Source organism: Athene noctua, chromosome 29, assembly GCF_965140245.1.
Source record: "Athene noctua chromosome 29, bAthNoc1.hap1.1, whole genome shotgun sequence".
Taxonomy (NCBI): Eukaryota; Metazoa; Chordata; class Aves; order Strigiformes; family Strigidae; genus Athene; species Athene noctua.
The window spans coordinates 3,465,576-3,491,378 of record NC_134065.1 but is presented as its reverse complement, the minus strand read 5'-3'; the positions used below and the strand labels follow the sequence as shown (position 1 = coordinate 3,491,378).

Here is a 25,803-nt window from a genome sequence, read left to right as displayed (position 1 = left end):
GTTCTTGCCCCAGAAAGACTCAAAATTCTGCAGGTTTCCCCCCAAACAAAAAGATAACAGGAAAAAGAATTACCTCATGCTCCATTCCTTAAGAAGTACCATGTTCTCCACAGCTGTACATACCAAAAGAAGTAATCCAATACAATAGTCTCAATTTATTTGAAATAATTCGGTTTGAAAACTTTTTTAATTTAAAATTTACAGCACACGTGGGGAGGAAACATGTTTTGTTACAACTAAAAATTATCAGAAGAGTGCTGCAGGGTTGTTTTCTTTAATTTAACACTGTCATGGCTTTATTCAAAACACAGTTGCACAAAATCAGTTACTCCAAAGTTTAAGGAAAGAGTTTGATAAGGAACCGAAACACACTATATACATACTGCCATACAAAGAGCATTAAAATAGGACAAAACCTCTACAAAATATAAAACCCACCCTTACATATTTGCATGAAAAGACCACCCACCAAGCAAAAAAGTTTCAAAAGTTATCTGGAGGCTCTGTATTACTCGTTTTAAAAAATGCTATGCTGTTTAATTGCATGCCAAGCTGACAAATATGAAACTATACTTAGATGGTAACACCGAGGAAAAGACAAAGTTACTTAGGAAGTTAAGGTCTGCGTGAGGCTCAGATTTTTAGATGTAGCGGCTGATGCACGACCCTGCAAGTTGCTTTTAGGAAGTGTTAAGCCTATCGGAGGGAAGGTCTGCAAACCCCTTCCGAGTTTATATTCTGTTTTGCCCGATGAGCTCATCCAATGGCCAAGTTGGAGTCGCTTACTGAAACAAGACCAGCACTCGAATAATTTTAATCCATCAAAACAGAAAGTTTGTTTCCATTTAAAACTAATTTTATATGCATCAGTAAAAGACAGTTAAGGAAAACCCTGACAATGAGGTACTTCAAAGTACACACTTATAAATAATAGGTTTCAATCATTCGCCGAGACTAAAAAAAAAAAAAAAAAAAAAAAGCAAAAAGATGGGAAAACACACTTTGCTATCTCAAAGCTGAGCACGAAGCAACGGCCTTGAACACAGAGCCTCCATGACAAGATAGGATGTGCACTTACCTAAGGTTTCTAGTCATTCAGTATTCATACACAAACACAGGAACTCAGATTGTGGTTGCAAATGTAGTTTTACCACTACTTTTCTAGTGTCTTTACAGATATTCATTTAAAAAAAAAAAATGCAAAACCCATTTAAGTCAGTTCATTTCCAAGCCTGTTGCCATCTGCCTGACTCCTTTCACTCAGATGCCTGTAATGGCTGGCTATGCTTTACAGCTACATGAGGAACTATGATTTAAGGCTCTATTCGGGGGAAAAAAAACACACACACAAGAAACTGGGCTTTGCAGAACTTCAACCCTGCAGTATCTAAACTTGATTTAAGAGTTGGAAGTCACATTGAAAGTCTGCTAGTGTGTGAAATACCTATTAAATATTCACAGGTAACCGATCTACGGGTGACTGACTCTTACTTAGGTCCAGGAAATCTCCCTCTTCCCCACCCTTGGTGTCTCCCCCAGTTTAATGGCAGCTATTGTCAGCCAAGACAGATATAAAAATAAGTCTCTTGAATAAAGCTGTGTGTGATATTTGGTTCAGTACCTACGTGAAACAATGTAAATTAGTTTTATCTCAAGACTACTGTTTTAAATCCAAATCCTGACTGAAAGAGGAATGCTGTATGTTTGAACTTGCATCGCAGTGGCTCAAATAGAAAACACGGATCCGTCGGGGCAAAATTAGTGAGACCTGTTGGTCACAATCGGGCTGCTAGAAAAAAAAGCTCATCTGCATGTCTCCTGTACTTGCCACCAGCTGTATGCAATGGAACAAGTTTCTGCAGCCATTCAATATAAAAAACCCTAAACTATTAACTAGTATTATACACGAACTTGAATGGTTTTGTCTACCACCAGATTTTAAAAGTTTAAAAGGTGACTTGTGAAGAAAGACTTAACTCAGGTTTGTCTTTCCCTCTTCCATGATTCTATAAAAGGGGAGGGGTGGTGTCTAAAAAAAAAAAAATGTGCTTGAAGAAGGAGTTAAGGGTTAACTTCTGCATCAGAAATGCACATATTTTACAGCCAAACACCATGATTGTTGCAGAATTCCCCAAATGACAACGTGAGAGTGAAGTGAGCGAAAGTTTCACAAAGACTTCTAGCGGAATGGTTTAAAACTACAGATTATTCGCTTTTGCAATACCTGCAATGATTATGTATTTTGGAGAGAACTTCGGGATTACACAACCCTTCCCGTTTGCCAAGATACATTCTTGAAGGTATCTATCAATACTCCAGCGAACACTGAACACCAGAACAAGCAGGAAAAAACAAAGATCTTCTGAAACCCACTCAGGCTTTACAGTGTAACACAAAATGGGATAGAAGACTTAAAAAAATTACAGGAGTCACCTTTTAAAACGCTGAAATAAAGGTGTGATCTAGTTGTCGGTTTGAAACAGAACCCCTGGTAAACTCATAGTCGACCTCTCATTTAAGAGACTGGAATTTGCCATATAGCATTTTTGAGTTCAGCTTTTTAAGTATAAAAACTTTAAAATCTTGATGGAAAATTCACACTATTAAACCCACGTGAAATGGGTGTTTTAACTCTGGGCTAATGATGACCAACACAGCAAGCTTGTATAAAATTAAAGAGCTCCAAATAAAAGTCTAGGGGGAAAAACCTCGACAATGGCTTCAGTGATTATAGGGCTGAAAATTGTTTTCTACATATAGGTTCACTAACAGGCTATTATATCTTATTTGGAATGATAAAAAGGGCAAGAATAGTAAAACCACACTTCTCCTATAAAAAGTTAACATATTATCTTCTGTAGGGACATCTATGGTACATGGAGACATACAGATCTGCATAATCACTATTGCGTATTCTGTAACTTAAGAGTCTGGTCCTACTTGTGTCTATCACAAATTAATCATCCTCTTCCTCGCCTTCATCTTCAGGGTCTCGTTTCCTCTTCTCCCCTCGAACGCCCTCTGCTAAGGAAAAGAAGTTGCACACATCTCGTTACGTGCCGCGCGCACACCGCGAATGCAAAGTCACACTTTCAGAAAAGGTAATCCAAAGAGTTACTGTTTGTTAATGCCTTCACCACCCTCCCATCTCCCCGCCGCTTATGGCTCAAAAAAAAAAAAAAAAAAAAGATCAGTTTACACGACTCTCAATAATTCATGCAGGCCATATTAAACTAAGTTCAAGCTAAGCTTGCGATGCCTCATACAGGAATTACTGATATGAAGCAGATTTGTAAAACCGTTTAACATCTATGTGAGAACTAAAATGGAAATGACATTTTTCTATTTCGCTTTCGTTGGCGCACACCCTGCCCCAACCCAGCGGTTTCTGCAGATACCAAGTGAAACGTGCTCCGTCCTCTCTCCAAAGACAAACTGATACAGGCATCTTGCATAAACATCTTTGAGCTTATTATTAGAAATATGCTTAATTCAGTCAGTGGACTATGCGCTCTTGTGGTGAAATCATGAAATGCAATTTTGTCAAATCTAATAGATTTATTTTCCAGCAGTCATTTCCTGGCTAATTACCCATCCTGACCGCCCGCTTTGTTGTCTTAATAGATTCGAAGGCTGCGTTTGTAAGCAGCAAAGAATTAGCATTACTACTCCAGAATTTCCATTTTTTCAAGTGCACGGTAACATCTCCAAAAACTGCTCCATTAAGCCAAAAGATGAGTCTGGTGAGAAATTCTCAAATCTTGTCTATAGTTTGCACAGACATGGAACTGGGCCTCAGGATGAATACAAAACTTTGCTGCTAGGGATAGTTTAAAGATCAGGACAAGAGTTCTGAATCATTAGAAAAGTTCTGGGAGAATCTTGTAGCAAGAGAAGTGCAGAGGAAAAGCCAGCTCGCTGCAAGATGATTTTTTTTTTTTTAAAGGCAATTTTTGTTAAAGGGGCTGTCGCTGCCACAGGGGCCTCCCAGGCAGTGCCTGCGTCGTACCCCCTGGAGCAGGGAGATATGGGCGCCTGCACCAGCACGGACCAGAGCACCCAGTATCTGCAGAGGAGACAAGAACCAGCCGCCCGCCCGCGCAGCAGCTTCTGCTCCAACATCTGGGACGGAGCAGCAGCACCAAACACACGGTCCGTCCCTACCCCCACGGCTCAGGCACCTCACCCAAGGTGCAGAAAAGGAACGGGCTGTACTGTTTTAACTTCTCGCAGGTCCTTTCTTAAAGTATCAAAAGCTAGAGGAAAAAAGTTACTTTACAAAAAAAAAACAACCTTGAATAAACCACTTCTTGCAAACAGAACATGACCTTCTGCAAAATGCCAAAGGAACAGGATCAGCCTGCGAGAACACCACGGCCCCGAGCGGTTACACACCCCATACACTGAACCTTCTCAAAGCAGGAGCAACCACATGCACTGGCTTGGGTTGGGGGTTTTTTTTGCAAGCTTTTGACTATTATGCATGTGTCTGACATCAAAACAGTTGATTATGAAATTAAGAAGTTACAACCATTGATAAAAAGACTAGATAGAAAAAAAAAATAGGATTAGGCTCACTAGCTAAGCTGCTGGACAGGACAGCGGGTCGGGTTTGCCTCTGAAGTGGAAAGGTTTACGGGAGAAGCTGCTTTCAGCTTGATAAAGCTAAAAAATCTAGAGCTGCTGCTTGCAGGGCTTTGCCAGTGGTGCATTAAACAAGGTATTTTAAATGTATGTGCACAACATTTGCAAGATAGACAGGAGAGTCCCTCTCCTCTCCACACTGGAAAAGTAAAACTTGTAACTGTGTAGAAGATGCAGTATCTTCCATTTTAGAAAACTGCTCTAATGAGACTTTGAAAACTTGTCATTTCTTATTTTTATTTTACGAGTGAGCCACCAAAAACTATCAAACACTGCCCAGCTACTTTACTGCCAGCTAGAGCTCTTGCTTAAACCGATCCTAAAATACTTCACATACCTTGAGAAACTGAGCAGCCAAACAGCGATTTACACCGTGCAAGTGCACATCCCAAGCTTGCAAAGTTAGAGAATTACAAAGAATCAACCGTTTTAGCCACTTTAATAACTTGAGAACTTACCTTCTTCCTCCTCATCACCACCTTCTTCAACGTAGTCATCATCATCATCTTCATCCTTTACAAAAATTGTGCAATATTTTTACAATTGCTGTGTAAGTTTTGCTTACATGCTGATCCTGAGCAGAAATTCAGAAAATCCCACTTACTCTGTTCAGAGGTCACATTCCACATTTACTTTTTTGTTACTGGCCATCTGCACAAGGCTAGGCAGCCAAACTGACTACAGAAAGTTTAATCACCCAAGCCAGCACGTTATCTGGCCCGGTACTCTCATTTCTTTGTTTTTCCCACTTATCACTACCTTACGCCAGCTTAAGTTATTGAAAAATTAACTGAAGAGGCCCCGACAGCAAACACAGATGACAAACAGCTTTCGTTTTCCTTTCAACCCGTTGTCATTAAAGGACAAGGGAGAGGAGAAAGCAGAACAACTAATATCTTTACAAAATTACCATTTCTAAGCTGTTGGGGTTTTGTTTCTTTTTTTTTCTTCTTTTTTTTAAAGCCGATAGCTGAAAAATGTAAACCAATGCACCATCAGCAGCCCCAGATAATTAAACATGGGTGCAAGATCTCTGCCCAGCCTCGAAGACAAGCTGAAGTCTTGTTTTTATATCCATCTGCCACATCCATTTTTATACACAGGACAACGTAACAAGTGAAAACATCAGAGACCCCCATCTGACATTTGCCCTTAGAACGTGGAAATTAAAAACCACTCTGGATTTAGTTCAGTGCTGTTAAGAGTGGTGCACGGTTTCATTTTTTTGAAAATACACCAGATTAGAACTCTCAAAACTTTACACGCTTCCCCCAACCACCACTTGTCCCCTTGGCTAAATTAACGCAAAATATAAACTCAGTATCTGCTTTTGTTACACCGACATCCCAAGGCTCCAAACTCACGTTTCCACGGCTGTGCGTGGTAGTTCCTACCCACCTAACGACCACACACAATTAATGCCTGATATTCTTCCTAGTCACATATTGTTCATTTTCTAAAGAACCACCTCTAAGGCCTTGGCTTCAAAGCAAACCGCTATTTAGTTTGAGCTTCATTAATTGTGTTACAGCCATTACCTCTTCAGGGCATTACGACAGGAACGAAGTTACACTCGTAAGCAAATCGTATCAGCGCTAGTTCCAAGAACAAAATAAAGAATACCAAAGAGTTTTGCTCAAGATTTTCTGCACATCCCTGTGAAATGCAGCTGATGGGAAGTAAACTCTTATCAAAACAGGAAGAGAAATGATGTCCACCGTTGGTTGGTTTTTTTGTGTTTTTTTTTTTCTCTGTGCGAGCTGCTTGCACGGGCTTGCACACAAAATCCAGACACGCACTCCCTCAACCCCCCCCCCCAGCTGCCAAAGGAGAGCACGAAATCAGGACTCCTGGTCACGCCTAAATGATTCCTGAAGTAAAACCCAGTTTTTATCTACAGGGATCTACTCATAACCTTGTAAAATGTGTGTTTTCATATCCCAGCTCCGGAATACTCCTCCATTTGCGCAGTGCTGCTCGAGAGATCCTGGGGGCTCTTTTCCACAGCCCTTCACACCGCTACCGAGATCATTTTCAAGTGAGCGCACAGTAAAAAACCCAGCACCTCCTACAGCAAAGCCCCTAGACTTTTTGTTTCGTTTTACTTGAAGTACTGCTAACTTGTTGCTACTTCCTTCGCTTCTTTCACAAGACCAAGGTTATTTTCTTGGGTTTTCCAAAAGAAATGAAGCGACTCAAGGTGTATTTCTGTTGTGCTCTCTTCGCTGGCAGCGGCGCAGGGTTTCAGCAGGCTGGGAGGAGGCATCCTTCGCTCAGGGAGAAGCGAGAGGCTCTGCCATCCTGCGGCACCGAGGGGTGGGGGAAGAGGGAGGCAGGTCCTGGGAGCCAGCCAGGCCCCTCCTCCCAGCCGGCAGCGCTGGGTAGCTCAGGGACAGGAGCCTTCTCCAAACACCTCCCTGCACCCCCCCGCTCCGCCTCTACAGGTTTACGTTCACAGAGAAGCCTGGAGGCAGTTTCTCTTCATTTCTTGGATTTGGCAGAATTTATAAGCTTTACCTGAATCTCTTCTTTCATCAGGTACGAAAGCCCAACTTCCTCCTCCTCTTCACCTTCCCCCAAATCTGACCCTCCATCATCTTCGTCGTCTTCCTCTTCATATTCTCCCGGAGGACCAGCTTCATCCTCCTCTTCATCATCATCATCTTCATCTCCTTCTGAAACGAAGGATACACTTAGAAAAATATGCTAAACTTCAAGTCTCATTAACTCCTCTTTATGCAAGTTTGTATACACCAGATCAAGCTAGTTCTAACAGTTTTTTCCAGCAGGGTTTTTTTTTTAATTTTTTAAATGCGGGCAACATGTGGGAAACAAGCGTGATTTTAATGAAGTTAATCTTTATAAATTTTTTTTTTTTTTTCCTCCCTGAAGAAAGGCTACCAATGATTTTACATCACAAGCTTCAGGCAAAATTCTCAACGCCTGAAGCAGCTCCGTATGCAAACTCCTGCAAGGGAGCTGAAAATTTAGTCAGTGGAAGGGGAAGAGAGGCTTCTCTATAGAATCAAACCCTAAAATATTTAAAGACAAAACCAGCTTAACAGATTACATGTATCTGTTATTTAATCACTTACTAGCGAAACACCCACAGTTCCAAAGAGATGATCTCTCATTTCATTTCTACGTCTGGAGCATATAATCACTTTCACAGTTTCAGTTAAGCAAATTACAAGAAATGACAAGGTGATTTAACACTTAAAATAATTTCCAAGTTAATATTTGAAATAGATTAATAGGTTATTGGCTTTATTTTCACATTCCAAGTGCCAACTGCTTGGCTTTCACTGAGAGTTTTTCCAACACAGGATTCCAAACTCTGCTGTGCCCCAGCATCCACCAGCAGCCCCAACCCCGCTCACAGCAGCATCAGCTCCCACCTAATAACTGAGGGCACAAAAAAAAAACCCCAACACAACATCAAAAAACCTCCATCAACCAGACACAGCCCGAACCTCGCTGGTTATCTGCGGGGATATTCAGAGCACAGACACGTGTAAGACGCCGCATCACAACAACAACCTGTCGTATTTCTACCAGCGCTCAAAACATGTTTTGGATGGTTTTTCTTAACAGCTTTGACTGCGTCAGTCATCCGTTAAGGCAAGGACGTTTAAAGAAGAGCCACGTGCTGACAGACTCGTACCTACGGGTTTCATTTTCCATCAGGTAACAACCATGGAAAAAGATGTAGGAACAGCCTCAGTAACAACCACAACCGAGGTCAGATCAAATGGAATTTATGTGCTTTTTTGAACAAAAAATGGTGTTATATTTGTGCATCAGACTGAAGCCATTACAAGAAACGGTAAAATTATACTTTTTCACACAAAATCATGTTGTTGGCCCCTCGCTTTTTACCATTCAGCAGTGCCAAAGTGCTTTACTACCGTCAACAATTTATTTTGAAAATATTTCTATCTTTGTAACAGTATCTTCAGTCAGATTTCCTTAAGCTCAGAAGGCTTCTGCAGGAACACTCAAAACCTTCGACAGGAGTTTTCCTTCTCTATCACAGCACCTTAAAACCAAACGAGCTCTACGAGTCTGCCAGTGCGTTCAAGAAGTCACTGTACCCCCCACCACATTTACATCTTTATTACAGCACACTATTTCTAGCCACAGTTTATTTCAGGAAGTTACCCTCATCATCATCATCTTCTGAGTCCGGTGCCTCGTTATCTTCCTGATCGAATCCATCTAGGTATGTGATTTGCTGAAGCAGCTCAAAAATGCTGTCTCTGTAATCCTCGAGGTTTGTAATCTCACAGTTGAACAGGTCAAGGCTCTTCAAGTTTTTGAGATTTTGCTGGAAAGAAATGAAAAGGGTGGGGTTTTTTTTCTCCCCCCCTTATTTCTTGACATGCTACTTCAAGTTACAGCGTGGTCACAGCCCAAATACAGGTGCCAGCTACGGTTTCTTTTGTCCCCATCCCTCCTTTCCTTATCCCTATTTTGCTCCCCGTTCACACAAGCCTCAGCGTTTGCAGACCGGCCCCACACACCCCCCAAGCACCAGAGCACCGCGCGCAGGATTGGGGTCTGGGTTTTGTTTGCGTGGCCTATTTTTGTTCAGGGAATCGTGGGCAAAAACTGAACAACTCCAGCAGCCTTTCAGTAAACAGTCTGACTGATTTAATTACAGGGCTCTTGCGAGGAGCAAGCAAGAGGCGCTTGGTAGGATTTATAACTGCACGAACTAGACAACCGACGGTGATTTCTCTCCCCGTTCGGACTTTACGCACGTGCGGAACGAGCCACCCCCATGGCTTGGCAAGTTATCTGAGGTCGAAATAAAAGTGTTTCTAGAGAGCACTAACTGCTTCACTTGCTCTGCTGACCGCTGGGTTAAAGCGCTGTTAAAGCAGATGAAGAATCTTTACGCACAGTTTTAAAAATATGCAGCTTGTATCAAAGGCCTATAAAAAAAAAAATAATCATCTTCCAGAAAAATGGGTGAACAGATCAGGCGGGGACAGGCGCTGGCAGCTTCCTCCCGCAATTAAGTGACCTACCAGTGGTGCTTTCCAGGTTTGCTCCTAACTGACCATCTCCTACCCCCCCACGCTTCACTTTAATGAAAGCTTAAGGCAGGGGCTTGTTAGACAACCTACGCCGAACCAAATGAACACGAGAGGATTAGCAAGACGTAACTTGGCTACTTTTCTTTCAAAGACAAAAAGAGAAGCTCAAAACCCTCTCAATCAGTACATCCCACTACGACCACAGGGGCACAGTTACAAGTCCCGTCTCTAACAGCCACGACATTGAGTTAATCAAGTCAGGAGCAAGTGGAACACTGACAAACCCCAGACACCGCAGCATCCATCTCACCCGAGCTGGCAGGGAAAAAAAATAAAATATATAGAACATATGACAGGTATGGAAAGAAATTCCATTTCGCACGGCTTTCAGCTGAAAAGGGAGACGAGCAGCCAGAACACACCAGGCGTACTCTGTGCTCACACCCCACCAGTGTAAAGCCCCTCTCTGCCGTTTCTACACCGTGCTCAAAAAAAAAAACACCCCGGCTCCTACACAGCCCTTACAGCCATGTTTGTACCATTCCACTGCAAAAAACCAAAAAGCAATTTAGTCTCTATAAAAAATACCGTTTACGAGATTGAAATTTTCAATTAGCCCCTCTCACTTTGTACTTACAAGAGCTTCCACAGTGCCAAGATCTTTGATTTTGTTGCCACTTAGATTTAGATATGTGAGATTCGGACATCTTTCTGCAAGGACCTCCAGGCCTCCTGAAATGATGTTGTCGCTCAGCTCCAACTATTATACAGAAAAAAAAAAAATTAATTACTTAAAACAGCTGGTTTCTTACCCTCGGGTTCAGACCGCATCGGTTTGAATCCTTCTTCCTTTAACCGTTTAATCACAAAGCTGAACGCTTTTGATGAGTTGCATAAGTTTACAAGCTTGGGCTGTCAGAAAGTTCTTTGAAGTTTGAGAATTATAAACTTCAAAACTCCTGGGTTGGGATACCTAAATTTTAAGTTAGTAGAATAGATAATACTGGGATTCACTGCAGACATAAAAAAATAATTTATTCTGTCAGCAGCGTGCCATGGTACTTCCTGGGCTGGGCAATCCAACAGCCTCTTACCAGCGCTCAGCAAACCACAGCCAACCTTCACGTTTTTAACAAACCAACCTTTACAGTCCTAAGAGGCATTGCCCAAGCCCAATTCAGCCGCAATTAACTGTTGACACTCAAAATAATTTCAGATCTTAAAAAAAAAAAAAACCACGACCCAAAACCCCAACCCAGTAGCCTGGAGGCAGCATCATTTCGCAGAGCTGCCACCGTCGGCCCCATGCAGGTTCAGGCAGGACCAGGGGTTGTCACCCACAGCTCGGACCCCTCCGAGCCCCACGTACCTTTCGGAGCTTACTCAACGTGGGGAGCTTGGCCAGCGATGTCAGCTCCACGTTGGCCATGCTGAGGAACTCCAGTTCTTTAAATGAGTCATTGAGACCTTCGATTTCACCGTTGCTGGATCGGCAGTTATCGAGCACCAACTCCGTCACCTTCGAAGAGGACAGCAAGTCGCTCGTCAGGTTAACGAGCACCAAAAAACCCACCGCTGCGTCTAAAATGCGACTTGGGGACCGTTAAACATCCGCCGGTTTGGGGGCCGGTTTAAATTTAGACTAGACTCGCGGTCTGAAATCCCTGACACCCGCCTATTTAAACAACAACAACAAAAAAAAGCACGCAACACTTTCCCATCCTCCGAGCATGCTTCAAATTCTGCAAAAAACTGCCGTCTAACCCCAAACTTTATCAATTAAGACACTTTTACAGCTTCCTAGAGCGGCACCGCGGCCTGGGCTCCGCGCTGCCCTGGCACACAAACCCTTAACTTCTTCCTAAAGTCTAATAACTCAAACCTATAAAAGCATCCAACTTCTCGCTGAACCCTAAACCTTCTGGCTCCAGATTATTTTACCAGCGAGTTCTGCAGGTTAATTAAGCCCAATTAAATAATTTTCCTCGTGCCAAAGCCACTAAAACAACTAGATAATCGATACAGCTCGCGTACTTTGAGAAGCGGTAACAAGGAGCAGCCAATTAATTTTAAATTATTTTATCTACAGCGGAACACACCGCTCATTAGAAAAGGACATTAACAAGGTGACTCTTCCTTTTGCCCTGAACGCTTTTAAATTACAACATTTTAAGACCGGTGCAGAAAGCTCCGAGTTTCTGGCATGCTCAAGTCTAACTATTGTTTTTTTGGGGTTGTTTTTTTTTTTTTCCCCCCCATCAAAAAACATTATTTCAAACCAGCACAAAGTTTTCAAGTCAAGCTGCCAGGGGAGAGGGCGGCCTGCAGAGCTTCGCCCAAGACAGACGCGCCCGCCGAGGCCTTTCCAGGTACCTGCCGCTGACAAACTCACCGAAACGCGGGCAGTTTGGTTAAATTAACAGTTTTAGACACTTTTCCCCCAAATCCCCCGTGAGTCGGGGCAGCCTCGCGCCGATACCCACCGCGCTGGACTTTACTCCAGAGGCACCGGCCGCGGTTTTTTTGTTGTTTTGTTTTTTTTTTTTCTTCCTGACCGACCTCGATGCAAAACCATCGGCCAGAACCACGCGTGGGGCCGCGGGGTGACACGGCGGCGGGTGTGTGTGTGTGGGGGTGAGACCGTCCCACGCGACGTGTCCCCCAGACTTTGGCGGGGGGGGGGGGGTGTTGGCATTTTGTAAGGGGCAGCGCGCAGCCTCGCAGCGCACGTGAGCTCCCGAATTTTCAGCTTTTTGCTTTTTTTTTTTTGCGCATCTTTCCGATTAAAAGGGAAGTTGGCTGCGGGGAGGTGCGGGGGACACACACACACACACACCACGCGTGACCGGGTGGGATCACACCCCCTCACCCCCCCTCTTCCTCCACCACCACCCCAGCGCTCCCCATCGTGCGGCAGGAAGGAGCGGGACCGAGCCGGCCGCGCCACGCAGCGCACGGCGGGGGGGGGGGGGGGGGGGGGTTGGGGGGGCGGAAAACAAAATTAATTTAGGAAAAAAAAAAAATATATAGAAGGATGAGGGAAGGGTTGAGGCCGGACTCGGCGCCCCCGTGACCTGTTTACTACAGCCGCGCTCGCCAAGTTGGAGGCGGCCGGCGGCGAACCGGGAAGGGGATTAACGACGGGAGCAAGTTGGGGGCCCGCCCGCGGCCCCCTCGGGCAACTTCAGGGGGCGAGGGGCGACCCGGAGTTGGCGGCGAAGGAGAGGCCGGAGCGAGGGGAGGAGGGGGCGCGGGTCCCCGCCGCCCACCGCCCCGGGGCCGGCGCCCGGAAGCGCCGCCCGCCCCCCGCGGGGCTCCTGCGCCACGGCTGACCCAGATACGGCGGCGCCGCCGGGCCGGGCCCGCACGCCCCGAGGGCGGCGGCGGGGGCCCGGGCGAGGGCGGGAGCGCGGCCCCGCCGCCCCTCACCTTCTCGGGGGCCCGGTTCCTCAACTCCAGGTTGATGCGCTTCTTCATCTCCATCGCCCCCCCCCTCCCGCAGCTCCGCAGTGGCGAGGGAGGGTGAGCGGGCGCGGCGGGGGAAGGGCCGCGGGGTCGCTGCTGCTGCTGCGGCGGCCGCCGCCGCCGGGAGGGACGCGGGAGTGCGGAAGGGAACGCCGCGGGCAGCCGCCGCCGCCGCCCCGCTCCGCCCGCAGCTCCGGCCCCGTCAATGGCCGCTCGCACACTGAGCCTCCATGACATGGCGCATGGCGCCCCCTCCCGCCGCCACGCCCCCGCCCCGGGGCGGGGCTTCCTCCGCGCCACCGCCCTTCTCATTGGCCTCACCACACCGAGGAGGGCGCCACGCCATTGGTTAACCGCGCTGCCCGTCCGGCGGCGCGACCTTTTAAAGGCGGGCGGAGACGAAAAGAGGGGGGGAGGGGAGGGGGTCTTTAAAAAAAAAAAAGAGCGCGAGGCGAGGGGGCGGGGTTTGCTTTGGCGCGCGCGCGCGCGCCGTTCCCGCCACGCCGCGGGCGCGCCATTTTGCACGTGGCGGCGCGGAGGTCACGCGTGGGGGTTTGCGCGGCCTGGGCGCAGCGGGGACCGGCCCCGGGGGGGGGGGGGGGGGGCGGTTACACGGAGGGGAAGGTTGCGGGGGGGGGGAGGCGCGGTCCGCACGCCCCGTTGCGCGGGGATGGGGGTTTTGCCGCCGGGGGGGGGGGGGGGGTGGGGTGCGGTGTGTTTGTGCGCGAGGTTTTGCGCGCCCGGTTGCGTGGATTAGCGCTGCGGGCGGAGCTGCGCCCTGGGGTGTTGCGCGCCCGGTTGCATGGCGGGAGTTTGCGCGCAGTTTCCCATCTTGGCTCGGTGCGTGGGGCTCCGCAGCCGAGTTTTTGCACGTGGGATTTTGCGGGGTGGGTGCGTGTTGGGGGGGTTTGCATCACCCGGGTGATGGTGCGGGGGGGTCCCGCCCGCTCCTGGGGGCTCTGAAGGCGGGGCGGGGGGGGGGGGGGGGAGCCCCGGAGCCTTGCGGGATGGTCCCGGTAAAACTTGTCAGCGGTCAGCTTTGGGCTGAGCGTGCCCCGGTAGCGATGGCTGCAGAGGCCCTTGTGGTTAAAATTTAAATTTTTTTTTTTTTTTAAAAAAGCCACAAATAAAGGATGTGGAAACACCTCGACCAGGGAAACGAGCAGGGGACGATGCGACGCCAAAGCGAAACCCGCAGGGTCCGGCCAAATCTCGGTCTGGGTTTCCCACAGCCCCCCCGTGACTGAGAAATTGCCGTTGTTGCTGTTAATTTGTGTTAATTTTTGTTAATACGGATGAAGGCGGCTTTGCCAGCGCAGGATGTCAGGGGGAAGGTAGATGTGGCAGCAAACGGCTACGCGGGACCACGATTCTTCAATTTCCAGGCACCTCCGGGTGGAGACAGATGGTTTATTTACATCTGGAAGAACGGAAAACTTTTTTTGCTACTTAAAAAATATTTCTGTATTTTAAAATACAGGAAATACAGAATTCAGCAGCTGCTGAATCGTGCCCATAAACCTCTCACATCCTTAGTGCTGAGTACAGACAGGAGGGTTTTGCCAGACTGGAAGTGTTAGGCCCTCCTAGACAAGTTAATTCCAAATATTTATATGTGGATTCTTTTAACTTGGAGACACATGTAGCCGGAGACATTTTGGCAACTCGGTGGCAGAACAAACAAACAAACAAACAAAAAAAAAAACCAACATGGGAATCCGCTGGTCTATTCTGCTTTGTGTAAACTGAGCGGAGAAAATATTTCCTGTTTCAGGCTCAAATAGTGAGAGTTCAGCCAGTCTGTTTCTCTGGTTATTTGAGAAAGGGTTAAAAATGGGGTCAGAAAGGCAGAATCTTGCCAATCGGGTGCTGTATTTGGGCTGGAAGGGATTTTATTTTAGGGAGTCTTGAATAAATTCACCCGCTGATGTAGGAAACCTGGGGGTGAGTTTGTCGAAGGGGAGAAGCTGCTGGTGGTACAAAGGGCAGAGCATTGCTTTGTCCAAAACTGGAATTTATTGGTGATTGCTGATATTGAAGTGCTTAAAAACAGACATTTGGAAAAAACAAACATTTGGAAATAAAAGTTTGTTGGGGAAGTTGAGGCAGGATTCACCTATATTGTGGGGTTTAAACCAAATCTGCGTTCCCCTGGTATTGCCGTTGCCCGCATCAGGATGGATTTCATTTTGAATTTGGCGTCTGCTTTTGGACAGCAGCAGAAAAAAAAAAACATTTCAGGGTAAAAGCTGAACCTCCAAAGTATCTGTAACGTTGCTGATTAGCCAGAAAAAAAAATGAGTGTGTTTGGTCTGAGGATGCTGAGCTCACGCCTCATCCAGTGCCCGTTTGCTGCAGGAGCCGCTGATCCGAGAGGCCGTGAAGTAGATGGAAGGAAAATGGCAGAGTTAAGGAATAAAAGGAGAATTACATCCTTTTTTGTTTGTTTGTTTCCGATCCAGGTGCTCTGTGTGACACTGGTGGAAATGGTTCGTGCTCTCGGTGCCGCCGCTCGTGTCGGGGCTTTGAGATCTGACGTAAGGTTGGTCTCGATACCGGGACGCTGAGTGAGGACAATAACTTGGGGATAATAAATGCAGGAGACCAGTCCCAGCCCTTGTCAGCGATAAATCTGCACGAACTCATCTTAACGTGGCTCTGAAACCCCGGTTGCAAACCCCAGAGCCCGTTACCTCCTGGCTGGCCCCGTGGAGGGCGGCTTCGAGCTGCTGCGCCGTGGTCATCGGCGTTTTCCTGTGGGTCACTGGTGGGTTTGGGGGTGAAACCAGGTCACTGTAACACCCCCCCCCCGTGGCTGCTCCTCTGCGAGCGCTTTGCAGAACCACCGACACCTGGAGGGAGAAACAAACCCTAAAGCCGCCCTCAGCCCCTTTTTTATTTTGCGGCATCTGTGAGGTCACGGGGGCTGGACGCCCCTTCTGAGGCTGCACCATGTTAAATGCATCCCAAAAATGCAGAGTTCCCCGAGCAGAGGGCGAGCAGAGCTGCCTCAGCGCCTGCTCCGGGACTTCCCTGGGCTCTCACCAAGCCCCCGTGGGCTCCAGCTCCCCCAGGATTTGCATCCGGATCCTGGGCGTCGTGCTGAGACAACGTGCAGCCCAATTTCTTTCTCGAAGCGTTTGTGAAGGTGCTGCTAGAAAACACCAGAGACCTCGAGAGACCTTCCGCTTGCTTCTCCCCCGAAGACAACTGGGAGAGGTTTTCCAAACCGGAGGGAAAATCAGCTTTGTGTTAAAGCAGCTTAACCCGTGGAGGTTGGCTGGGAGAGCTGGGAGGCCGTTGGCGGAGCCGAGGAGCGTCGCACGAGCGGTGGAAAAAGGGGTAAATCTGGGAAAGCAATTTGGGAAATTATCCGGATGCGTGCGGGAGGATGGCTTCAGCCCCGGCCGGCGGAGGAAAAGCTCCCGGATTTACGGCTGGAAATGACCCTGGGTGAGATCTTGCTTTTCCTATTAGAAACGCAGGCGTGCCTTTCTACAGAAAAAAATGAAAATAAGACCTTAAAATGCTTATTATTTGCATGGATACAAGTGCGTTTGCTCACTCTCAGTATCAGATGCAAGACTGCAAATCCTGTAACAAAAAAAAAATAATTTTTTTTTTCCCCAGTCAGAGCTCCGTGCGTTGAACCCCGGGACCTGAAGAGCAGAGCCCGGCAGCAGGGCCTGATGTTTGTTGCAAGAAAAAAAAAAAAAAAGCATTTATAAATTAAAGAGATTTTGGTGAATAATACCAGCTTTGGGAAAGCGGTGAGGTCGTTTCCAGCCCCACATCAGTTGTAATTAGGTCAGGACATACCTTATCCTAAACACTGAGTGTAGTTTTTGGCCCTTCTGATCTTGAAGTGAGCTATAAAACTAAGCTGGGTTTTTACAGTAAATTGGGTTTATTCTCTGTGCCTTCATATATTTAATAACTTCTCTGCGTGGTTGGATTTGCCTCGTGCTTTTGGTTTGTGGTTTTCTGTCCCTCGGTGTCAGGAACACGCTGCTGAGTAGTGATGCCTCTAATTAGTAATATTTTATTTTTTTTTAATGAATAAACATATTATGAGCTTCATGCACGTGTTTTATTTTCCCTTTTTTTTTTTTTCTTTCTTCGTTGCAGGGTTGAAAATCTCAACGCTGTGTGTTCAGACATCATTTTTCCGGAGCTTTCCTAGGCAAAGCTCAGCAATTTTTATCAACTTTTATAGCGGTGAGGAGCCAGGAGGTGGCACTGGCTGGCAGCACATTCTGGTCTCGCTCCCTTCAGCAGTTCCTGGCCCTGTTTCAGAGCCTCTTGGCTGCCCTAGAAAATAAAATACTTCTACTTTTCAAGGCTAGGAGCCCGGCTGACCCCACAAGCCGGGGTGGGAGGCGGCAGGACTGGCCGTGGCACCGCGGCTCCGTGGATGTGGAGGACGTGGATGGGTTTGGGCTGTACCTGCTCCAGCAGACTGAGGAGTTTCTCCCCAAGGTTTTGAAGGTGTGCTCGGGCGAGTCTGGAGTTCTGCAGACCCGAGGATGTGACCACCGTGAGCTCTGCCCCGTGGGTTGACTCAACCTCCGTTGACTTGCGGGAGCTCCAAGACCACGTTGGGTGCAGCTGGATCAGGTTTGCTGCCCCTCCTTCCCCATAAACTCTTCCCAGGAGAAGCAGCGTAGACACACAGAGTGTGGGCTTGCCTTTTTTCCCCTGAGATGGCCCAAGAGGATCCTTACAAACTCTCATTTCTCAACCAAAAAACCTCATTTCTGGCACAGTTTGTGGGGAGCTGGTGAGGAGGGGTTGGAGGGGCTTTTTTTGTTGTTGTTGTCCAACTTGCTGCACTGCAGATACTGCTGGTGTTTCTAGAAAATAAATAGTATTAAGAGAAATTCTGGAAAAACCTAATCGGGGGATTTTTCTAGGTAGCTCTTAGCTTGTATTTTATGGGTTTAGATGCTTAGAAAGATCCTTTTGACGGGACAAGCATCAATACAAGTTCCTTGCATTTGTTATTCCTGTTCTGCTAGTGGCCAGCGTGGAAGGTTTGTCCCCAAATTTAACGTGGTGGCTTGTGAAGATGGGACGTGGTGGCCCCCAAGGTTTTCCTGAAGAAATGGGATGGGAATTAGGGCAGGAGGAGCCCAGCTCAGGAGTGGATGGGGCCGGGGTGTTCCTCGTGCTTTCCTGAAGGGTGTTGGTGGCTTCACGCTAGAGACTGAATGCTGATTGTTAGTCATTTTATTGGCAGGAGTTCATATTTACAAGAGAATAATAGGAAATAGGAAAGAATCTAGTCATTACAAAGCTCTTCAGTGTTTGCACAGCTTTTACGGCTCGGGATGGCAAGATCCATCTATTGAAAACTTTGTACATAAAGTCACAACTGCACTAAAACCAGAGGCGGCCGCTTCGCTCGGAGGATGTCATTTCCAACGCGGTGACGATATTCTTTTCTTGTCAAAGCCATCGTGTCTGAAACGAGGGGAAAAGGTGAGGAAGCGGTTGCCACGTCCTACTATTGTGTTTCAAGGGTGCTTGCTGCGGGACGGGGATTTTGTGTGCACCTGGGATGTCAGTGAGCTTCGGGCTCCGGAGGAAAAAAAAAAAAAAAAAAAGGGATTTGTGTGGTTGAGCAGTGAAGGTGCCTGGAGCTGAGACCTGCTTTGGCCCAGGGGGTACCAAAGGGGTGTTCACACTGTTGAAGCTCTGGCAAAATACCCTAAAGTGCCTTTTCCAGGTCGTTAGTAACAATTAAAGCTTCTTTGGTTGTCCCTAGCATTGCAGCTGGATGCCTGAAAGGTTTCATTATTTTTTTTTAATTCTTTCGAAAAGTTGCTGCAAAGCGCTGAAGTGAAAGAATTGAGTTTTGGTGGCTTACAGACAGGCTTTTAGTGAGTGCTTAAATCCTTCAGGGCTTTTGTACCTTCTGAGGAGGAGCCCGGGGGGGGTCATAGCAGGAAACCCAGGAGGCTGAGGAGGATGACGAGGGGGAGGTGGCACTGGAGGGACGATCCCACCGACTCCTGAAACTCCTGGCAAGTCGATGGAAAGAAATCAGTCAAAAATCACTTCTTTTTTTTTTTTTTTATGATTGTGCTAAAACCCAGAGGCAGAGTTTGTGCCCTGACAAGTTCCCCTGCCCTTCCCAGCTCTCCCTGGTGATCGCTCCTTGGGGGAGCAACCCCATCCCTGCCTGTGTCCATCACTGAAACCGGGGCCGGGGGCTTCCTCCCGTGCAGATCCCTTCCCAAAGCCCTGACAGTGCTCGGGTGAACGTACAGCAAAGGAGTAACCTGTGATACCACAGCACCAGATTAACTTCTATCCCGAGGGATCCCTCACTGGGACGGGTTTCACAGAACCACTGACTTGTCTAGGTTGGAAAAGACCTTGAAGATCATCCAGTCCAACCATCAACCCAACTTCAACAGTTCCCAACAGTTTGATATTATTTAATGAGGAAAACTGGGAATTTCCCCTTCTCTGAGCTTCTCCTGTGCAAACCGGCCAAAACTAAATCCGTGGCAAACTAACCGCAGCTATCGGATGCCCAAACTCCTTTTGATTTGTTCAGTTATTTAAAACCAACATTTCAAATCCCTCTGTTTCTTCCTGGGACGGTGCTTTCGGCAAAGAAATTGTTCAGAATCACAAAGAGAAAGCCCAACTCACCTCATAGTAATACACGGTGGGTATTAACGTGGTGTTCTCGGAGTAATACTCTACTGTTGCGTATAAGTAGTCGCCTGGAACGAAAGGATTGTCCTGATGAGCCTGTATTAATATTTAAGTGTAACCAGGGAGGCATCTTACCCCCTCAAGGAGTTACAACAACACCGAGCATCAATTCCGCGGGTTGGAAACTGGATTTTGGGGGCTGAGTTTGCTTGTGAGCAGCGGTGGCAGCGTGCTGGCGGGTGCAGGGGTCTGTTATTGCTGCAGGAATTGTAGCAGATCTCTGCCCCGGAGCAGCTGCCGGGGTTATCTCCGCTCTTAGGGCATCTTAGCTGAGGGAGATGTGGTTTCAGGTTGGTGACTGGGGGGAGAAGAGCTCCAGAAAAATTCTACTTTCCGTGTTTTATGGTTGAGACCACCCTTGTCCGAGCATCACTTACTCTGTGGTGGTCAGGGGATGTATTTCCTAGGGGTTATTCACATTTGTGTCACTGGAGGTGCCTGAGGCGGTTCAGATATGAATGTTTCGATCTGAGGGCGTCTCCAGAGGCTCATTTTAAAGCTGGGGGAGTTACTGGGCACCAGCTTCTCTCCAGTGGCGCTAACAGGGGTCGGGGGGTGCTCTGTGCACCTCACCCAGCGTTAGGTGAGACGGGTCCCACCCTTCTGTCATGTCGTTGTTGCACGTCTTCTCCCCTCTGAATAACCAAGATAATTCAAATTCATCCGAGTAACTCAGATAAATAAACTGCTGCTGCTTTCCCTACGAGTCCTGCCTGAGCTGTAACCAGCCCCTCGAATTTAGCAAAGCTCTTATTTCATCGCAACAGCATCTCCCCAGATCTGTTTTCCTGCGGGTATTTCTGGGAAGCTCTGGCGCCGCGAGGACCTGGATCCACGACAGCCCTTTAGTTTCCTTCTGCTGCACGTGGCAGCCTCGAGCTTTTGGCTGAAATGAAAAGGTCAAGGGCGCCGAGGTCTGCGCCGGCGGCAGCAGAGGGTGGTGGGGTGGGCTCAGTGTCCCGTGGGGGTTGTTTGTAATTGGAGGGGACTCGATTCAGTGGCTCCTCGGTGCCTTTGCGTTGGTTTATGTGGGCAAAGCCTCGTCTCCCTGCCTGGAGGAGGCTGGATGGAGACCTCCCAGCATCCCAGTTATTCCAGCTTACTCCCACAGCTCTCATAAAATGATCAAAAAACCCCAAACCAACAAGAGTTTCTCACTGAAATGAGATGCGTATTCATATAAAAACTCTGTTATCTCCTCTTCTTCCTCTTCTCTCTCAGCATTCCCTAAAAAGAAACAGAAAACGGACAGTTCGTCATCGGGGGCACCGTAAGCGGAGACTCGCGTCAAGCTGGTTGGATTCGGTTCCGCGCGGATGGTTTCACTGATTTATTGGCACTTGGCGCAAAAGCTGTTCCCTGGTGGGAGCAACGGCTTCGTAATGTGGCCCGTGATTAAATCAGAGACTTTGCAACACAACGTATCGCGCTGCAACCAGACCAGAGCTCGTCCCAGGTGGGTTCCGGCCCTTTATTTTGGGTGCAGGAGTGCCGGGAGAGGGAGGTGCAGTGATGAGGTCGCTGCACCCCCCGCTACCCCAGGTTTGTTTTGGGGTGAATCTCGGCTCCGCGTCGTGCGTTTGGAGCCGCTCCTCAGCCACCGGCCCGGCTGCTTTGTTCCTCATGTGCCTTTTGCTGTCACGTTGAAGGCTCAGAAACGAGATACACGTTTCCTTAGGGTCGAGTCACTATAAATAGATTTCTGAATCGTATGATGTTGGCAAAGTCACATCAAGCCTCTCATTTCCCTTTTTCAAATTCAAGGTTCAGTGTGTTTTTCGGTTTTTTGGGAGGGGCCGTAGAAAGCAGACTAATTGGGAATGTTTGATATTTTAATATTTGCGTACTCATATAATAGTACGATAAGATGCTCTTACAATAATAACAATAAGACATTAATATTTTAATACTCCTAATATTATAATTAATAAGTTCTACTATTAATATCTTCTGCCCGGGGCCACCTGTAGTGCCGGGTACCCCTCTCTAAACCTTCCCACCTTTTCCTAACGTTTCTCGGTGCCAGCAGCGGGCTGAGAGAGAAACCCAGATCCAAAACCTCGCCTCATTAGGAAATGATCTGAAAACACTGACCCAGCCTCAAAATTTCTACTCCAGCATCAAAGCCCTGGGGAAGGAGCCTGAGCTTTGCGGGTCGTGGCACGGCCTCGTCCATCGCTGAGCCTCGCTGTGGCAAACCCCTGGACCCCTCCTGTCCCCACCCCGAGCTTTTGGGGAAACTCAGAGCGAAGTGGGGAGCTGCGGGGTGGGACACAGACCCGTGTTCCCCCCCTCCCTGCACCTTCCCACGCTCCCCCTCCAAGCACACTCCGCCCTTTTGGCCCTGGCAGAGTAAACTCCGGGGCGCCTTATCCCACGCACTGAGCTTGCTGAGAAAGTTCTTCCAAGTTGTAGTTACACTGGAGCCGTGCTGGGAGTAATAGAGGGGCTGTATGGCCGCAGAGAGCTTCCATCTGGAAATCCCCCCTCCGCAGGCACGTTTAACCCCTCACGTGATGGGTTTGCACTGGATTTCGTTCCCGCAGCGTGGAGGAGGAGGAGGAGGAGGGCTCTCTGCAGCCAGCAGCCGTCTCACCTTCCCTCGCTGCGCCCGTGCTCGTCCCCGTTTACCTTCAGGTTCCCACCTCGAGCTGCTGCTCGTCCCTCCCGGGCGCAGCTGGTGCTGTGGTTTTCCTTCCTCAATCGCCCTGACTTTGGTTTCCCTGCATCTCCAAAGTGCCCACCTAATACTTCAGGAAATCCTGTTTGGTTTGATTTTTTTTTTTTTTTCCCCCTCCTTGCCTATATCTGTCTCTCTTAATAGCTCCCAGCTGTATATTGTGAATTATTTTCAATGCAGTGTGGAAAACATTAATCATGAGACTTTTTTCTCCAAGCACAGACTATATCCTCCAAGCACAGACTATATTCTCTGAGCACAGACTATATTCTCTGAGCACAGACTATATCCTCCAAGCACAGACTATATTCTCTGAGCACAGACTATATTCTCCGAGCCCAGACTATATCCTCCAAGCACAGACTATATTCTCTGAGCACAGACTATATTCTCTGAGCACAGACTATATTCTCTGAGCACAGACTATATCCTCCGAGCCCAGACTATATTCTCCGAGCCCAGACTATATCCTCCGAGCCCAGACTATATTCTCTAAGCACAGACTATATTTTCTGAGCACAGACTATATCCTCCGAGCACAGACTATATCCTCCGAGCACAGACTATATTCTCTAAGCACAGACTATATTTTCTGAGCACAGACTATATCCTCCGAGCACAGACTATATCCTCCGAGCACAGACTATATCCTCCGAGCACAGACTATATCCTCCGAGCACAGACTATATTCTCCGAGCACAGACTATATTCTCCGAGCACAGACTATATCCTCCGAGCACAGACTATATCCTCCGAGCACAGACTATATTTTCTGAGCACAGACTATATTCTCCGAGCACAGACTATATTTTCTGAGCACAGACTATATCCTCCGAGCACAGACTATATTCTCCGAGCACAGACTATATCCTCCGAGCACAGACTATATTCTCCGAGCACAGACTATATTCTCCGAGCACAGACTATATTCTCCGAGCACAGACTATATCCTCCGAGCACAGACTATATCCTCCGAGCACAGACTTTACTATAACTTACTAATTTCATCATGTTTTCCCTTGTATTTTTTTTTTTCTTTTGCCACTGACCCCCCCATCTCCAAGTAAACACCCCAAGACCTTTTCAGCTTCCAAGACCCCACCCCAGGTGCCGTGCAGCATCCCAGAAGCGTAGAAATAAATCGAGCGCTTAAGCACCAAGATAAAATGAAACGGCAAAGCAGAGAAACGCATTTACCCAGCAAGAAATGAAGAACCAAGAGTGCCGCAATGACAAAGTTCATCATCCTGTGCTTCGGTGTCATCTGCTGGTGCGGCTCAGCGCTTCTGCTCAGAAATTTGTTTGAGGCGTCCCAGCAGACACAGGAAATGACTTTTCTGAGGGCTGGACCGAGCAGCCCCTGCGCTCAGAGAAAAGACAAGTTCTCCTGCGATTTGCCGAGCGGTGCGATGCCCGGCCGGGAGATGCGCGACGCCCGCGACGCTGCTCCGGCGATAGAAGAAATTTATTTTTTTTCTTTCTGCAAAGACTTTTCCAACGGCTTGAGTTGCAAACCTTGGGAAGTTATTCCTCAGGGAGAGTCGGCGCCGCTGGATGAGCTCACAAGTAGAGGGTGGTTTTGATTATGTTACAGCCGAGGATAACAGGAGCTATTAATAGCAAATCCTTCTCGCAGAGAGGGCGGCGATTGAGGCAAAGGCAGAAACGACCACTGGGAGCCAGATTCAGTTCCCAACTTCCCTTAAAATCTTGGGGGATTTTTTTTTTCTTGGCTTCACTTCACCTTCCCATGCCTCAGTTTCTCCATCAGGAAGAAGAAACACGAATGGTCGCGAGCATATTTTATTTTCTAGCAGGTAGAAATACCCCAGTTGGGGCGTTTTAGGAGCCACTTTCGGTGTTTATTATCATTCCCGTTGCTGCATCAGCAGGGTGTGGTGCCTTGGTACCTCTTGATACCAGATGTTTATTTTTTCTTCCTCAACTAAAAATAAAAATAGAAAAACCTTTCTTGGAAGAGGAATGGGGAGGGAAAAAGAAAGCCCAGCTCTTCTGCTTTGTGGGGAAAAGCCGGTAGTGGTGCCGGTGACCCGCGCGGAGGTGATGTGATGGGGTTGGTTGTGAAGCCAAAGGGGAACAGAAAGAGCGGGAGGTCAATTAAGTGTAAGAAAATTGGTGTCAAATTGGTCCCAGAGTAGTGCGTGGTGGGGGCTGCTCGCCACTGTGCGTTTGATGTCATCGCTGTTCGTTGCTTACGCAGCAATAAAAATGAGATTTTGGGGGGGGGGGGGGGGGGAAAAATAAGACCTTATTTGCCCAACACGGTTTCCTCTCCCAGCGTGAGAGGTGGCGGCGTGGTTTGGGGGTTCTTGGGTGCGATGCAGGAGCAAAGTCAGCAAAATGAGGAAAACCACTTAGAAACTGCGAGAGGAGATGGATTTTGAGATACGCGACGAGAAGAAATTTCTGGGGGTTGAACGTGGGACGACCTTGGGACGAGGCGCAAACTCTGCCCCCGCCTTGGCTTTTATCCACCATCCCTCGAGGCACGTCCTCCCCATCTGAAAAATCTTTCTCCCAGCCCCTATATTTCAGTTTTCTCCATCAAAACCCCCGGAGGACGATGCTCCCCCTCCACAGACCCGGGGGTTGTGTGTGCCCCCCCCCTCCTCTCCCTCAGTGGGTGCTACCCCCACGGGATGTGGGTTCCAGAGTTTCCTCTCGCAGATGAGAAAACGGAAGCGAATTTTTCAGCGGGACGAGGGAGTTTAATGACAAACAGCTGTGCTGAGCCGAGACTTAAGTGGGGGGGGGGCCCCACGGGCTGCAGGCGGGGATGGAAAACCACCGGCTGCCGTGGGACGGGTGTGGGCATCCACGGGGCAACCAGCCGGCCAGAGCGGCCGCAGCCAGTGTTGCCATCCCTGTGCCGTTGATTTTAAGCCAAGGATTCCTCTTGATTTTAAGCCCAGGATACTTAACAATTTAAAGCCAAGGATTTCTATTGATTTGAAGCCAAGGATTCCTCCGGGGTGTTTGTTTTTTTTTTTATTCCAACTAAGAGAGGACCCAACTGAACAACTTTTTGAGCGCATCCCAAAACCAGTTTGCAACCTCCCAGGGCTTTTCCCATCCGTAGGGAGATGCTTGGCAAAGGGTTAAGCGCAGAGAAACGCCAAAGGGCCGAGCGAGCAGGAAGCAAATACCTCCAAACCCTCTCCTTGACCCATAAAAATAACATTGAAACTCAAAATCTCAACCCAAGCAGAAATCTGACCTCGT

General features: G+C 47.9%; 1 protein-coding gene and 1 long non-coding RNA gene across 17 annotated transcripts; one reads left to right on the top strand and one right to left on the bottom strand.

Annotated features, from left to right (window-relative positions):
* Window positions 1-1,183: 1,183 nt before the first annotated feature.
* Window positions 1,184-13,442, bottom strand: ANP32E (acidic nuclear phosphoprotein 32 family member E). 12 transcript variants are annotated; one of them, XM_074928879.1, is made up of 8 exons: window positions 13,116-13,439; window positions 11,056-11,205; window positions 10,324-10,446; window positions 8,806-8,971; window positions 7,162-7,319; window positions 5,103-5,157; window positions 3,413-3,420; window positions 1,184-3,019 (listed from the first exon to the last, which is right to left on the bottom strand). In XM_074928879.1, the coding sequence occupies exons 1-8, from the start codon at window positions 13,386-13,388 to the stop codon at window positions 2,957-2,959; spliced, it is 996 nt and encodes a 331-aa protein (XP_074784980.1). In that variant the 5' UTR covers window positions 13,389-13,439; the 3' UTR covers window positions 1,184-2,956. The 12 variants fall into 12 exon arrangements, with proteins under 12 accessions (XP_074784980.1, XP_074784986.1, XP_074784982.1 ...); XM_074928885.1 differs by lacking the exon at window positions 3,413-3,420 and having other exon boundaries at window positions 1,184-3,009; window positions 7,198-7,313; window positions 13,116-13,442; XM_074928881.1 differs by lacking the exon at window positions 3,413-3,420 and having other exon boundaries at window positions 1,184-3,024; window positions 7,198-7,313; window positions 13,116-13,441.
* Window positions 13,443-14,092: 650 nt separating this feature from the next.
* Window positions 14,093-23,763, top strand: LOC141971514 (uncharacterized). 5 transcript variants are annotated; one of them, XR_012635293.1, is made up of 4 exons: window positions 14,093-16,604; window positions 17,280-17,768; window positions 21,102-21,336; window positions 23,163-23,763. It is a non-coding gene; the product is annotated as an uncharacterized LOC141971514 (long non-coding RNA). The 5 variants fall into 5 exon arrangements; XR_012635291.1 differs by having other exon boundaries at window positions 17,280-18,632; window positions 23,625-23,763; XR_012635290.1 differs by having other exon boundaries at window positions 17,280-18,632; window positions 23,243-23,763.
* Window positions 23,764-25,803: the final 2,040 nt, after the last annotated feature.